This window comes from Notamacropus eugenii, chromosome 2 (genome assembly GCF_028372415.1).
Source record: "Notamacropus eugenii isolate mMacEug1 chromosome 2, mMacEug1.pri_v2, whole genome shotgun sequence".
Lineage (NCBI taxonomy): Eukaryota > Metazoa > Chordata > Mammalia > Diprotodontia > Macropodidae > Notamacropus > Notamacropus eugenii.
The window spans coordinates 536025243-536037708 of record NC_092873.1 but is presented as its reverse complement, the minus strand read 5'-3'; the positions used below and the strand labels follow the sequence as shown (position 1 = coordinate 536037708).

The 12466-nt window shown below is 45.2% G+C and overlaps 1 protein-coding gene across 4 annotated transcripts in view; it reads left to right on the top strand.

Moving 5' to 3' along the window:
• ERICH3 (glutamate rich 3) overlaps positions 1-12466 on the top strand; it is a 135210-nt gene that overhangs the window by 59747 nt on the left and 62997 nt on the right. For all 4 annotated transcript variants that reach the window (XM_072649854.1, XM_072649857.1, XM_072649856.1 and 1 more), the window contains one exon: positions 6782-6968. In XM_072649854.1, the coding sequence (XP_072505955.1) occupies positions 6782-6968 (187 nt within the window). The remainder of the gene's footprint in view (positions 1-6781; positions 6969-12466) is intronic.

The following is a 12466-nucleotide window of genomic DNA, read 5'->3' as shown; positions in this document are numbered from 1 at the left end:
AGTTCCTGGTGGGGCTGCCATTGGGAAAGATACCATCCCTTATTCAGAGAGAAATATGCCAGGATGATGGTTGGTTCTCTGTAGATTCTACCTTGACCTCAAATCACAAACCTGATGAATATCACTGTGAAATGTGCCCCATGTATGGTGGGCAAGTCTGGGGTCTGGGATGTATGCTGCTTTCTGTCTTATTTCCATCATGACTTGATCATAGTTAGCCCCAGGCCACTTGCTCTCTGACACAATTTCTCATGTACTAAATCTCAGTATCTGGCTTTAGATAGTCAGCTGTGCATTGGAGTTTTTAACGTGTTGTAATAGGGAGAAGATTGGCCTTGGAGACAGAAAGATATGGGTTCAAGCCCCCCTGGTTCAGGAGAGCTCTGTGACCATAAGCGAGTATTCTAACCTTTCTGAGCCCTGGGCGATTCTTGAAGATTTATGTACTATGTTCTAGGGTTACAATCTGTTGGCAGAGGAAGCTCTCCTACTGGAAGTTCCTCAGTGCTGATGAAACCACATATCTCTCACATATCCAGCCATGTGAAACAAGAGTGAAATGGAAACTTGTAGCTGTGCTTTTACTTCTCTCAGACATTCGAGTTTTAATAGCTTATTTGTGAAAATATGTCTAGAAAGAATGTCATCTTTAAGGACTTGTTTCCAGATATTCATTCAAATAGAAACTTTTCTACTGATTTGGCATTCTTCATGTAATGGTGGGGCAGGAAAGAAATGGGGAAAATTGTTCCTTTCAGTCATCCTAGCTTTTCCTTGACAAAAAATAAAAGGGGAAAATGAAGAGTGAAATGGATTGAGTTTGCAACTTTGGGTTAAATGTGAGAAGAAAGTGGTGAATTTAGACTTAATGTCACAAAAAAGCTCCTATGGATGGTTGCTATCAAAAGATGAAATGGGCCTGAGCATGATGGCAGGGACTCCTTCTCCCTGGAGGTCCCCCGGGAAAAACTAGGCACCCAGTTTGTGAATTGGGCTGTTATGGGGAGGAAAGAGCAGGACTCAGTGATTCTGGAGGCCCATTCCCTACCCTGACAAGTTTTGATTTTTGTGATTCTGAGACCAAGTTGTAGCAGCACAGGAGAAAGGACATGGGATGGGGAGTCAAAGACCTTCATGTTCTTCCACTCAGTGTTACCTGTGTGACCTTGGGACACTTATTCAAGCTCTTTAGGCCTCAATATTTTCATCTATTAAATGGTTGGGTTGGACCCGATGATTTCTTAGTCCTTTCTAGCTCTCAGATCAGGGTCCTATGATCTAAAAACTGAATTCAGTGATTTCTTTCCCCATAAAATCAGAGATCTAGAGTTGGAAGGTATCTAATCTAATCTCCTCATTTTACAGATGAGGAAAACTGTCTTCTAGGTTTTGTTTAAATAGAAGTAACGTAACTAAATATTGTTTTTTATGTGTGTGACTGTTAATAAGTCAACATTTTGGGGCCTACAAAGCATTTTATTTTTAATTCAACTAAATACAAAATACTTTTATGGATTTTCAATATGAATTTTATCCTATTACATATTTGAATTAGAATTCAGCTTGACAGAGTGATAATTCTTTCATATATGTTACAATGATGGAAGATTTGAGTTGAAAGGAGACCACCAGTCATGTTTCCAGTCTTTTCATTTTGGATCTGAGCAAACCAAAGTGAAGAGTGGGGCAGTGACTTTGCCAGGGTCACCTGGTCAGCTGGAGCTAGAACTGGGAATGCTGTTGCCCTTACTTCTGGATCCAGTCCTGCTCAGAATTGAGTTGGAGTCAGGAACTGATCATCAGGCATTTATTTATTGAGTTCCCTGTAACTGCCAGGCATGGCAGAGTGAGCAGAGAACCAACCTCAAAGTCAAAAAACCCTGGGGGAGGGGGTTCAGTCTGGTGCTAGAGAACATGGGGTGTGTGGCCAGGGTAAGTCACCTAATCTCTCAGGGTACCAGATGGCAGAAAAGCTGCCAATTTTCATTGGTAGAAATTCCCTCACCTGGGAGTTCCCTGCAGCAGTGAGATCACAAGTCCAATCCTTGTCTCTCTCTCCTGAGTGCCACTCTGTGCTATGAACTAGGGATCTAGAGAGAAAATGTAACAGTGCCTGCCCTCAGGGAGCTTTTATATACAGGAATTCAAATGCTAAGGCTGACACTAGCAGTGAGACCATGTCCAATCTCTCTACCTGTCTGAGCCTGAGCTCCTGCTTGCAGAACATGGTGGCAGCTGCCAAGGCTCCATACTTCTCATGAGATCCAAACGAGATGAGAATGTCAGCTCCCTTAAATGTCCAAGGCTTCTGCTGGGGATATCGAGTCACTCCCAAAGAGTATCACGGGAGTGCCAAGTCATCCAGCACCTGCTTCCTGTTATGCAAACACAAAATGTAATTCCAAGTACCTCTATTAAAAGACTTATTGAAAACAGTTTGTAGGCTCAAATTGGAATTAATATAATTAAGCCAGCCTTGCATGGCAGATAATGTTTTATTCAGCAGAATGTGTATGGGGCTTTTGGAAAATTTACAGACAACATTGATGCACACCAATGAATGAAGGCCCAAGGTTTAGCTGGATTAATTCTCCTGCGTGCTGTACTCAGGCTCTGAGACAGAAGTCAGACTTAAGGTTACAGAAGAAAGAAGAGTCCTTTGCTCTGTGACCCAGCACACACAGATTTATCCTAGGACTCCCCGCTGTTTGCTGTAGCTTAACAGAGACTCCCACAATGGTGAAGGATGGAGATGGGTATAATTGGATCCCGCTCCCCTGAGGATTTTACCTTTGAGGGCCCCTTGATTGCCAGAACAGTAATTGTTCAGAATTGAAAACTTGTACAAGCCAGAGCCGACTCCGGGTTCTGCCATCAGATCGGTTTAGCTGGGCTGAAAAGATGCTTCCCTTCTCCCCAGACCATGCTGAGTGACTGGGTGAAACATGATCAGCTCATTCAGCGCTCAACGCCCTGCGCAGTCAATTCCGTTAAAAACAAGATCTTTCCATCAGTGCATCGTTTGGCTGGTCCAGGGCGGCTGAATATGGTTTGTTCCTTTAATGGGATATCACAGTAAGATAATTTCATAGTCACATGACAGGCACATTTTTTCCATGAAAAGATATAACCTTTTATTTCCATCATGGTGCTTGACCCCTTTGTTTTCAGTCCTGGGCTTTCAAATGGTTACTTCTCCTACCCCCTCAGTCATGAGCTATTTTTCACAAGTTGAATAGAGAGTCATTTTAAAAACAGAAAATGGCAGAGGAGAAAGACTTGAAATGGGGAGAGTGGGATTGTGTTCTCATCTCCACCAGCACAAAGCTGCCCGGTCTTGGCCAACTTCTTCACTTCCATGGCTCTGTTTCCCTACCTGCATCGTGAGTCGGTTGCATTAGGGGACTGTCCTTCCAGGTCGGTGATATTCTCCATTGGTACTTTTCTAATCAAAGTGAATGAGAAAATGTTTTCTAAGTGCTTGCAAGGGGTTGCACACTTTGCTAAGTACTGAGGATACAGGTAGAAAAAGTAACCCAGTCCCACTCTTTACCTCACACAAGAGACTAGTTGTCCTTAGCCTTCCCTCCCTCCATATCGATGCCTAGTTGCCTATTGGGAAGATGGCAGAGTCATTGGCAGGCCATCCTGTCCAAGTTTGGCTGCTGTGAAAGCCTTTCTGAAAGATCTTGAAATGACCATATCATTTTTATTTTAATTCTTTTAACAAGTGAAACCCTTGTGAGTCAGGGATGCCTATGACCCAGGCATTGGTTATTTCATGGACTTACTCTTGTCTTGAACTCCCATTCAGAGACACTGGGCTTTTCCAACTGGTCATGAAATCTCTGGCTAGAACTGTCCCTATTTGTGCTGTGTCCCAGCCCTGCTCCAAGTCCAATTCCAGCCTGCTCCTCTGCTTAGCTCCTGCCTGGAGTACTTGCCTCTGGGGGGACCCACTGTGCTTTCCCCCTAGATTTCCTGATCGCCTTCAGTCAGGCCCGATTCCTGGGCCTTTGGTGGAAGAACTGTAGGGACAACTGAGTGGCATGGCCTGTTTCTCTCCTCCCATCTTGGCTGCTCCCTCACTGGACATGAAGCTTGCCCTTGCCAGTTACCACCTCTCTGATATCATGTCTGGGCTTCAGTTTCCCTGTCTGTAAAATGAGGGAATCAGACTACAAGACCTCAGATCTCCTTTCCTATTATCTTAATACTAACTCCTTGCTGGTGTCCTTCTACCTGAGCTCAAGTTCCATTTTGCCAACTTTTTACTTGAATACTTTGCTGTTGCCTAAAACTCAACTTTCCTAAAGCCTAATTCAATCTTCACACACATGCACATGTGTGCACACACACAGACACACACTACATGCACAGGCACATACAGACATGGGCTCCCTTTCCCAGCCTTCCTGTCTTTGTCAGTCTGGTGTCATGTCCCCTGTCCCCAGACTGAGACCTTTGGAGACAAGTATGACTCTTCTTTTACCTCCCTCACTTACAAAGCTGATTTTGGGCAAGTCCCTCCACTTCTCTAAATTCCAGTGGTCTCCTGTGTAAAATGAAGGAGTCAGATGGATGACCTGTCCCTGCTGTCAGTGTGCTCTGTTAGGATTCAACCCCCATAGTCAGTCAGTTCCCTCAACCTGGTGGATTTTTCCCTCTCAATCTGTCTTCCATCGCCTGTGTGTCCTGAGTGCTTGAGCCCTCATGTCTACCTCACCTGCCCCTCTCTCCAGTCACCTCTTGAACTCTCAGATCTCTCAGGCTCCAGATCTCAAATCCACATCACAGCACATTACTGAGGAAGATGACCTTCCTTGATCATGGCTCTCAGCCTGCCTACTCAGCAGCCTTCAGAGGCTCTCTCTTTCCTGCTGCTTAGAGTCAGAACCTTCTGTCTGGTCTTCCTCACCAGGCCTCCCACCTCTGACAAGACCACCTTCTTCCTGTCACTTCAAACTGACAAAGAAAGGAATGTTGGGAAGGGAAGGCAAAGAGATTTAGATGGGTGCGTTTCTGATGCCAGGAGAGGTAACCAGCTGACCACTGGAGGACTGAAATGTACAGCTCTCGGAAGCTCCCCCCAGTTCTGATGCTTCCCATGTACGAAACTTTGGGAGATGCCTCTGGTCTGCTGTATCTCCTTATTGTCCATGCACACTCATGCAGATTTGATGCCTTCTCTCTCATTTTTCTTAGACTGTGCTTCTCACTTGGAATGTCAGCTCCTCCTGCTTATCAACACCACTCATCCATTAAGCCCCAAATCAATTCTATCTCCTCCTTGGATTCTTCTCTGCTTCCCTCTGACCATCAGGAGTATGGAACTAGGCAGCTGGGCAGTGACTCATGCACCATCGCAGGTTGTTGGCTGCCCTCTCATTTTTCATCTTGATATATATGTGTTGTCTCCTTTTTCAATTAGATGGTAAACTGATTGAGGGCAAGACTTGGCCTGTCACTGACTCTGTACTACCTTGGCATTTTCTTTGCTATTTCCCAAAGGGCTGAGCCCAGTGCTGTCCTATGGCAGGGGCAATCTCAAGGGATAGCTTCTATGTGGCAGGGCCAAGATTGAGACCACAGAGACTTAAAGGACCAACTGGTAAAGACTGGAGGCAGTGGGCCCACCCCACCCCACCCCCACCCCTGGGAAGCAGACCTTGCTCAGTGCAGTGCCAGCACCTGGTAGGGCTTCATAAAGCCCCATGGTTGATATAGGACTGCAGTGAGAGAACTGTCATAGCTGAGTTGACAAGAGAGAAGGAGTCTGAGTGTGGCTGGACAGCTGGCCTTGTGAAGGGGAGACTCAAGAACTGTGACCTTACTGCCCATGTGACCCTCACTGCCCACGGACCTGACACTGACCATTTCCCTGGTCAGTGCTCTGGACAGCTCTAACACAACAGGTGCATAGAAGGTACTGACCACCTTTTACTTTGGTACAGGGCATTTCCTCATCTGGAAGTTCCTTGCTTGGGGAAGTGGTGGGCTCAGGCCCTGTCAGGTCTCCACATCACTGAGGCCTTGAGGCACAGTGAAATGCTCTTCCTCCATCTGCACTCAGTCCCTTTCAGTCTGAGGTCAAGGATCCTGCCGTGTCTCACTCTTGACCCCTTCTTTGGCTCAACTCCTTCCTGAAATTGAAGGCATAGGAAATGGAGCTGCCCCTGAATGGTGCTTGCTTCACACTGTGTGGGACAGTCGTGAAGGTGGTGGAGGGAACCTGTTTGTATTGGGGCATGGCTCCAGCTCCCCTGGGCCTTTGAGCCCCTTGTCTCGATGTCCAGAACAGAATTTCTCAGACTTGGGGTACAGTAGAAAAGAGAGAAGTGGAGAAGTCCTGGGTTCGAATCTTCACTCCTAAGCTAGTTCTTTAGGCTTCTTAGGCCCTTGTTTTTTTTGTTGTTGTTCAGACAATTTAGTCACTTTTGACTCTTTGTGACCCCACTTGGGGTTTTTTTTGGGAAAGACACTGGAGCAATTTGCCATTTCCTTCTCCAGATCATTTTACAGGTGAGGAAACTGAGGCAAAAAGGTGAAATGATTTGCCCAGGGTCACACAGATTTGAACTCTGATCTTCCTGACTCCAGACCTGGGGCTCTATCCATTGCACCACCCAGCTTCTGTGATCGTATGATGATTCCATAGATAATTTAAAAAATAATTTAAGACTAGGTGTTCCAAAGTCCCTTGGAGTATTCCTGTGACAGAAAGCCAACCTGGAGGCCTCCTCCATGGCTCTTTCATGCTTGTTTTTCTCTTTGTTTCCAGAAACATTCCAGTTCATTTCCAGGCGGCATTATGGCTTCCCCTTCAGCCTCACATTTTTCCTGAATGGGATGCAGCTGGACAGGCTGAGCTCATGCTGTGAGTTTAAGCATCGCAGAGGGGCCCGGCTGGGAGGCAAGAATGGATATTTTGGATTTGTCAACATCGAGGGAGCTTCTCCGTGCTACAAGTATGGATACGAGTGGTCATGGGGGAGGGGATAGTGGGTGGCCATCTCTTCTAGCGGGTATTGTTTGGTCCCTGTGTTTATCAATACTCCCTTTTCTGCACCATCAAATTTAAGGAGATATAACGTTTGTTATCACTATGTCATCCATGTTACGGCCGATATGCATTCAGCCCCTCTACCACTGTGCCCTTCCTTCTAACAAATTAAAAGAGGGATTCAAGAACCAAAAGACCCTTTGCAGTCTTTTGCATCCCACCCTTCTTGACTCATTCCCTGTTACTCCCCACCACAAACTTTGTTCAAGCAAACCCAGCCTCTGTCTTGTGCCTCAGTGGGAAGTTCCATCTCCTGCCTCAGCTGGCATCCCTTGGTGCCTGTGGGTGGGGATCCATGACTCCGTTTCCAGCTCCATCTCCAGGGCTCCCTATTACTCAGGGCCAACCCCAGACTCCTCCCCCTTCTAGTGCTCTTCAGAATTGCTTTGGATTTAATCAGTATCCACTTGGCATCTACTTATTGGTTTGTACACTTTTTCTTCCAATAGAAGGTGAGCTCCCTGAGGGCAAAGATGATTTTGCTTTTTTCTTGCTACCTCTGGTGCCTAACCATGTCTCATACATTGTAGGGACTTAAGGAAGGCTTGCTTATGGAATGAATGAATGAATGAATGAATAGCAAGGAATGAATGACAGTCCTAGGGTGCACCTCTCTCCTGAGCCTGGGGGGAGAGACATAGTTCAGCCTTGACTGTCCAGAATCACTACTTTTCTTTGCAGCTAATTCTTTTTAATATTGTTGTCCTTTGGATTCTTGTACTGTTTATATTTTCTCTTGGGTCTTTGTAAATAAAAATAGAAGCATCCTGCCCAGAACCCCTCACAGAGCAGACAAATGGCCCAATTGCATCTGTTTGATCAATCTGGATTTCCATAGATTGGATTTGCTGTACAGTCCAGAGAGGGACAGTGACTTCTTCAAGGTACATGATTAGCAATGTTGAACCCTAATGCATCATAGGTGGTATGAGCTGGCTCACAAGTCAAGGTGTTCTTGTGTCTTGGTCCTTGCTCTGACTTGATCCCAATCCACATTGAAAAGATGGAAGGGATGGGGGAAGAGGGAGAAGAGAGGAATATCTCCCCAATTATCCTGGAAACTTTTGTTCAACTTCATTCTTTCTTTGTTGTTGGTGTACTAGATTAGATGGAAGGCAAGCATGCCTTTGGATAAAGAAGACCTCAGTTCATACTCGAGCTACCTTTGACACTTACTGCCTTCATCTAACCAGTTGGACAAGTCACTCACCTCAGTTCCCTCATGTATAAAAGGAGGAATTCCACTTGATGTACCTCAAAGTCCCTTTCACTCTATGTTCATGTGATCTATTAGCCTTCCTGATCCAGTCTCCTCAGCTGTACAATGAAGGCTTAGGCAAGATGGCCTCTGGAATCCCTGGCCTGTGATCCTATGACCTGGAGTTCCACTCTTGACCCATCCTAGTTGTGGTGACCCCAGCAAGTCACTTGGACTCTTTGGGGCTCCTGGAAATTCACCAAGACTCTTTAAGTTGCTGATAATTGGTTGACTTGCAGTGATAGAGAGTATGTCCTCTCCTGGGAGTTCTCAGGACAAATGGAATCACAGGCCCAGGCCTTAACATGGCCCCACTGGGAGAGTTGTCATGTGTGTGTTGACATTGCCTATGTTTACTGCTGCTCTAACACTTGGAGCCCTGAGATCAAGCTTTGATCTCCGACCCCTGACTCCCTAGCCTGGTGATCTGGACAGAAACTCTTGTTCTCTACACTCTTTAGGTTCTGCAGGAGCAAACAGGATGATACATGACATAATTTTAGCATCTCACAAGTGTGGTCTAACCAGCAGGCTGTGTTGACTCTGAGCGTGGTTTTAAATTCTAGTTGTCAGCATGTGGGCTTCCAAGTCAAGAAGTTCCAGATGAATGAATGAGTGGATACTAGGGTGAAAATGCATTTATTAAATACTTTCTGTGTACACAGCACTGTTACGCACTGAGATACTAGCACAAAGAGTGAGGCTATCCCTCCTCTCAAGGAGCTCCTCAGTCTAATAGGGAGACAACATAGCTGTAGGGCTCATGGACAGGTCCAGAAATCCTAAGGGTGCAGCAGAGGGTGCATTGCAAGGCATTTTTAGGGGTTAGTTATGGCAGATATGACATTGTTGTCATTGGGCAAGTTAATTTTCTGTTGCCTAATTTACAGGATTGCTGATGAGCAGAAGCATATTTGTGCAAGGCCTTTGGAAGCTTTAAAGTTACCTTATACCTATCATGTTAGATACAGATTCACAAAATAAAAGTCTCAGATTTTAAAGGCAGTTCAGAGACCACCTCTAGTCCAGCCCATCCTGAATGAAGCCCCTCTACTCTATGTCCAACAAGTGGCCACACCCTTTGTGTCTGTAATGTTCTATAAAGGAGAGCACACCCTCATCTCCCAAGATGGCCCATTTGTCTCCTGGGAAGCTCCAGCTGTTGGGAAGTTTCTTCTTTGAAATCAAGCCAAAGTTTGCTTCTTTGATCCTAATTCTGTCTCCTGCAGCCAAGAAGAACATGTGTCTTCCCTCTTCTGTATCTAAGCTCGCTGGCATTTGACTTTGAGCTTCTGGAGAGCAGAGACTGGTGTTAGCTTTTCTTGGTATCCTCAGGGCCTAGTGCAGTGCCTAGCACATAGTAGTTGCTTAATAAAGTCTTCTTGATTGACTTCTATGTCTTAATCCATCAAATTCTTGAAGATCAATTAGTTAGTAAGTATTTATTGAGTCCCTACGATGATCTAGGTACTATGTGAGGTCCTAGGGATAAAAGTAAAAGAGTAGAATGATTCCCCACTTGCAAAAGTTTGTATATCTCCCCAAAGTCTTCCCTTCATTCTGATAAATATCCCAGTTCCTTCAGCCCTGTATTTCATGATCTCAAAGTCTTTCACCATCCTGGGTGTCTTCCTCTGGACATTCTATAGCTTATTAATGTCCTTCTGAAGCTGGAATTCCCAGAAGCAAACACTAGCACTCTAGATTTGGTTGGACCAGGTATGAAAGAGACTGCATCAGATGCCTTTCCTTATTTTCAAAGCTATGCTTTTCTTGCAGTCTACAAAAGAAAACAAACAAAAATCACCATTTCCCCCCCCAAACATCATCATGCTTTCCAATGTGTCCCCCTCTTATACTCATGAAGGTGATTTTTCAAACCAATGTGTGTGTAAGGTTTTAAATAAATACTTATGCCATTTTGACATTGGATTCAAGCCAATGCTCTAGGCTTTCGAAACCTGTTTTTTTTAAATCATGTCTCTGTTATCCAGAGTGTTGCCTGTCCCCTCCCTCTTTTGTGTCATATACGGAGTTAGAAAACAGGATGTATTCACCATGCTAGCTCTTAGCTGTCAGTATCCAAACAGCTGGTAGTGACTTGTCTCAATAATAGATAATTGACTTTGATATGACAAGTTAATGTTTGTAAGACACTCTGCACAGTAAGCATTTGTTGACTGAATGTGCTTTCTCCTTTGATCCTCACAACAACCCTATGAGGGGGCAGCTCTTCTTATTCCCATTGTACAGAGGAGGAAACTCAGTCTGGGAAAGGTTAGGTCATTTGTTCAGATTATGCAGGCATGGGGATCAAAAGCATGTCTTGAAACTATGTCTTCCTCGCCTCAAGTCGCCTGAAGTTTTGTGAAATGCTTAGTTTTTATCAATTCAGTTTTTCCTCCCAACAACCCTGTGGTATCAGTACTCCAGGAATGTTCTAGAGGACAAATCGGAGGCTGAAACCCAAGGTTCAGAATTTCCCAGGGTCACTCAGCCAGCAAGTTTCTGATGGCAGGATTTGAACCTGGGTATCCTTCAACTCTCAAGTCCAGCCCTGTGCCTCACGTTGCTTGTCAGTTAAGCATAGGCAATCTTTGAAGAAGGCACCAGTGGTTTTCAGAACTTGTTGGGAAATCTGGGAAGGAAACTCATTCCAAAACCAACTAGAATGTGACCTATTTAGAGCTTTAGAAAACCAAATCAGCACCTTGAAGTATGCCCTGAAGAAGGATCGTGGACAACCAGACAGAAGCACAGTCTGTGTGCCCAATTCCTGAAGCAGATGGACAATGAAGAGTCTGTGTGCTGAGTCTATGAAATTTGGAGGCAGCTGAGCTCTCCATGGTCCTGATGCAAGGCTTTGAGTATGAACATGTGGTGGTGACACTGCAGAGGGAAGGACGCTAGCAGTGTGACCTTGGCCTGAGCGTCCCCCCCCCCACACACACATAAAATGAGGAGTTGGACCCACGGTCTCTAATCTCCCTTGTTCTGGTTCTGTCTGTGCTTCTTTGAAAAGACAGTGGAAAGTCATAATTTGCCTAAAGTTCATAACCTTTTGTTTCCAAGGAACCTAATTAATGCCCTCATTACATATCACTGTATCCATTCAAAAGAATCCCTGTGAGATTTAGAGGGAAAAAATATTGTTAAGTCCCCCTTCAGAGCCATAGGTTAAGAGGGTAAGTGATATGTGCCTAATGGACTCTAACGTTCCATTATCTCTTAGGAGATGATGACTTCCCTGATGTCTAGACATCCTGCTCCCACTGGGAATGAAGAAATTAGGAAATAGGTAGATGGGAACGATTTCAGAATCAGAGAATAGGATCTAGAAGTGATATGGAGTCCATTTATTAAGAGGTAGAAGGGGCCTTGGAATCCTCTACAACCTCCTGAGAAACCTGAGGTCCTGACATCACATGGGGGCAGACTGGAGCTGCTTTCCAGTTAGCTCAGAATAATAGGATCTGAGCTTGAGAGCTGGGAGGGAGCTTTCAGATAACTGAGGCCACCTGATGAGGCTTCCAAAGCTCAGAGGCAGCTCTTGGCAGACGCCCCACACAACACGAGATTTAGCCACATTCAATTCTAAATTCACCGTACTGCACCACGTTGCCTCTCAGAGAAAATATGGGTCTCCCAGACTATTATAAAGTGTAAAATGATGATTTCCATCCTTTTTGCATTGTTATTTCATTGCTTCCCCCATTCCTTGTTACCTACTAGGCAGCTTCCCTACAGGTAGGTGTCATCCAGTAGGATGAGGATGAGGATGAAGAAAAGGCTTCTGGGAAAGAGCACCAAACACCAGGCACTCCTCACACTACTGGCCTTCTGGCCATCCCTGCATGGGATGCTCTTGTGTCAGTGCTCTGGACATCTCATGAGCCTCAGGTCTAGGGTTAGAGCAGAGTTACTTGGTTGTCGGGTTTTGTTTACACAATTTAATATGAGGGAGTGTTGTCAAGGCCACTGAAGCTGCTCACTTTCTTGGCACAGAATCATTGCCCATACCCTCCTTTGTGCCCAAGAGCTCAGGCTGCTTCCTTATTACCCATTCTATTACTTTCCGAGGGACACATACAACACAGGAGAACAAAACAGAAATTGGGTAATCAGAAATCCACCAGGTAACCAGA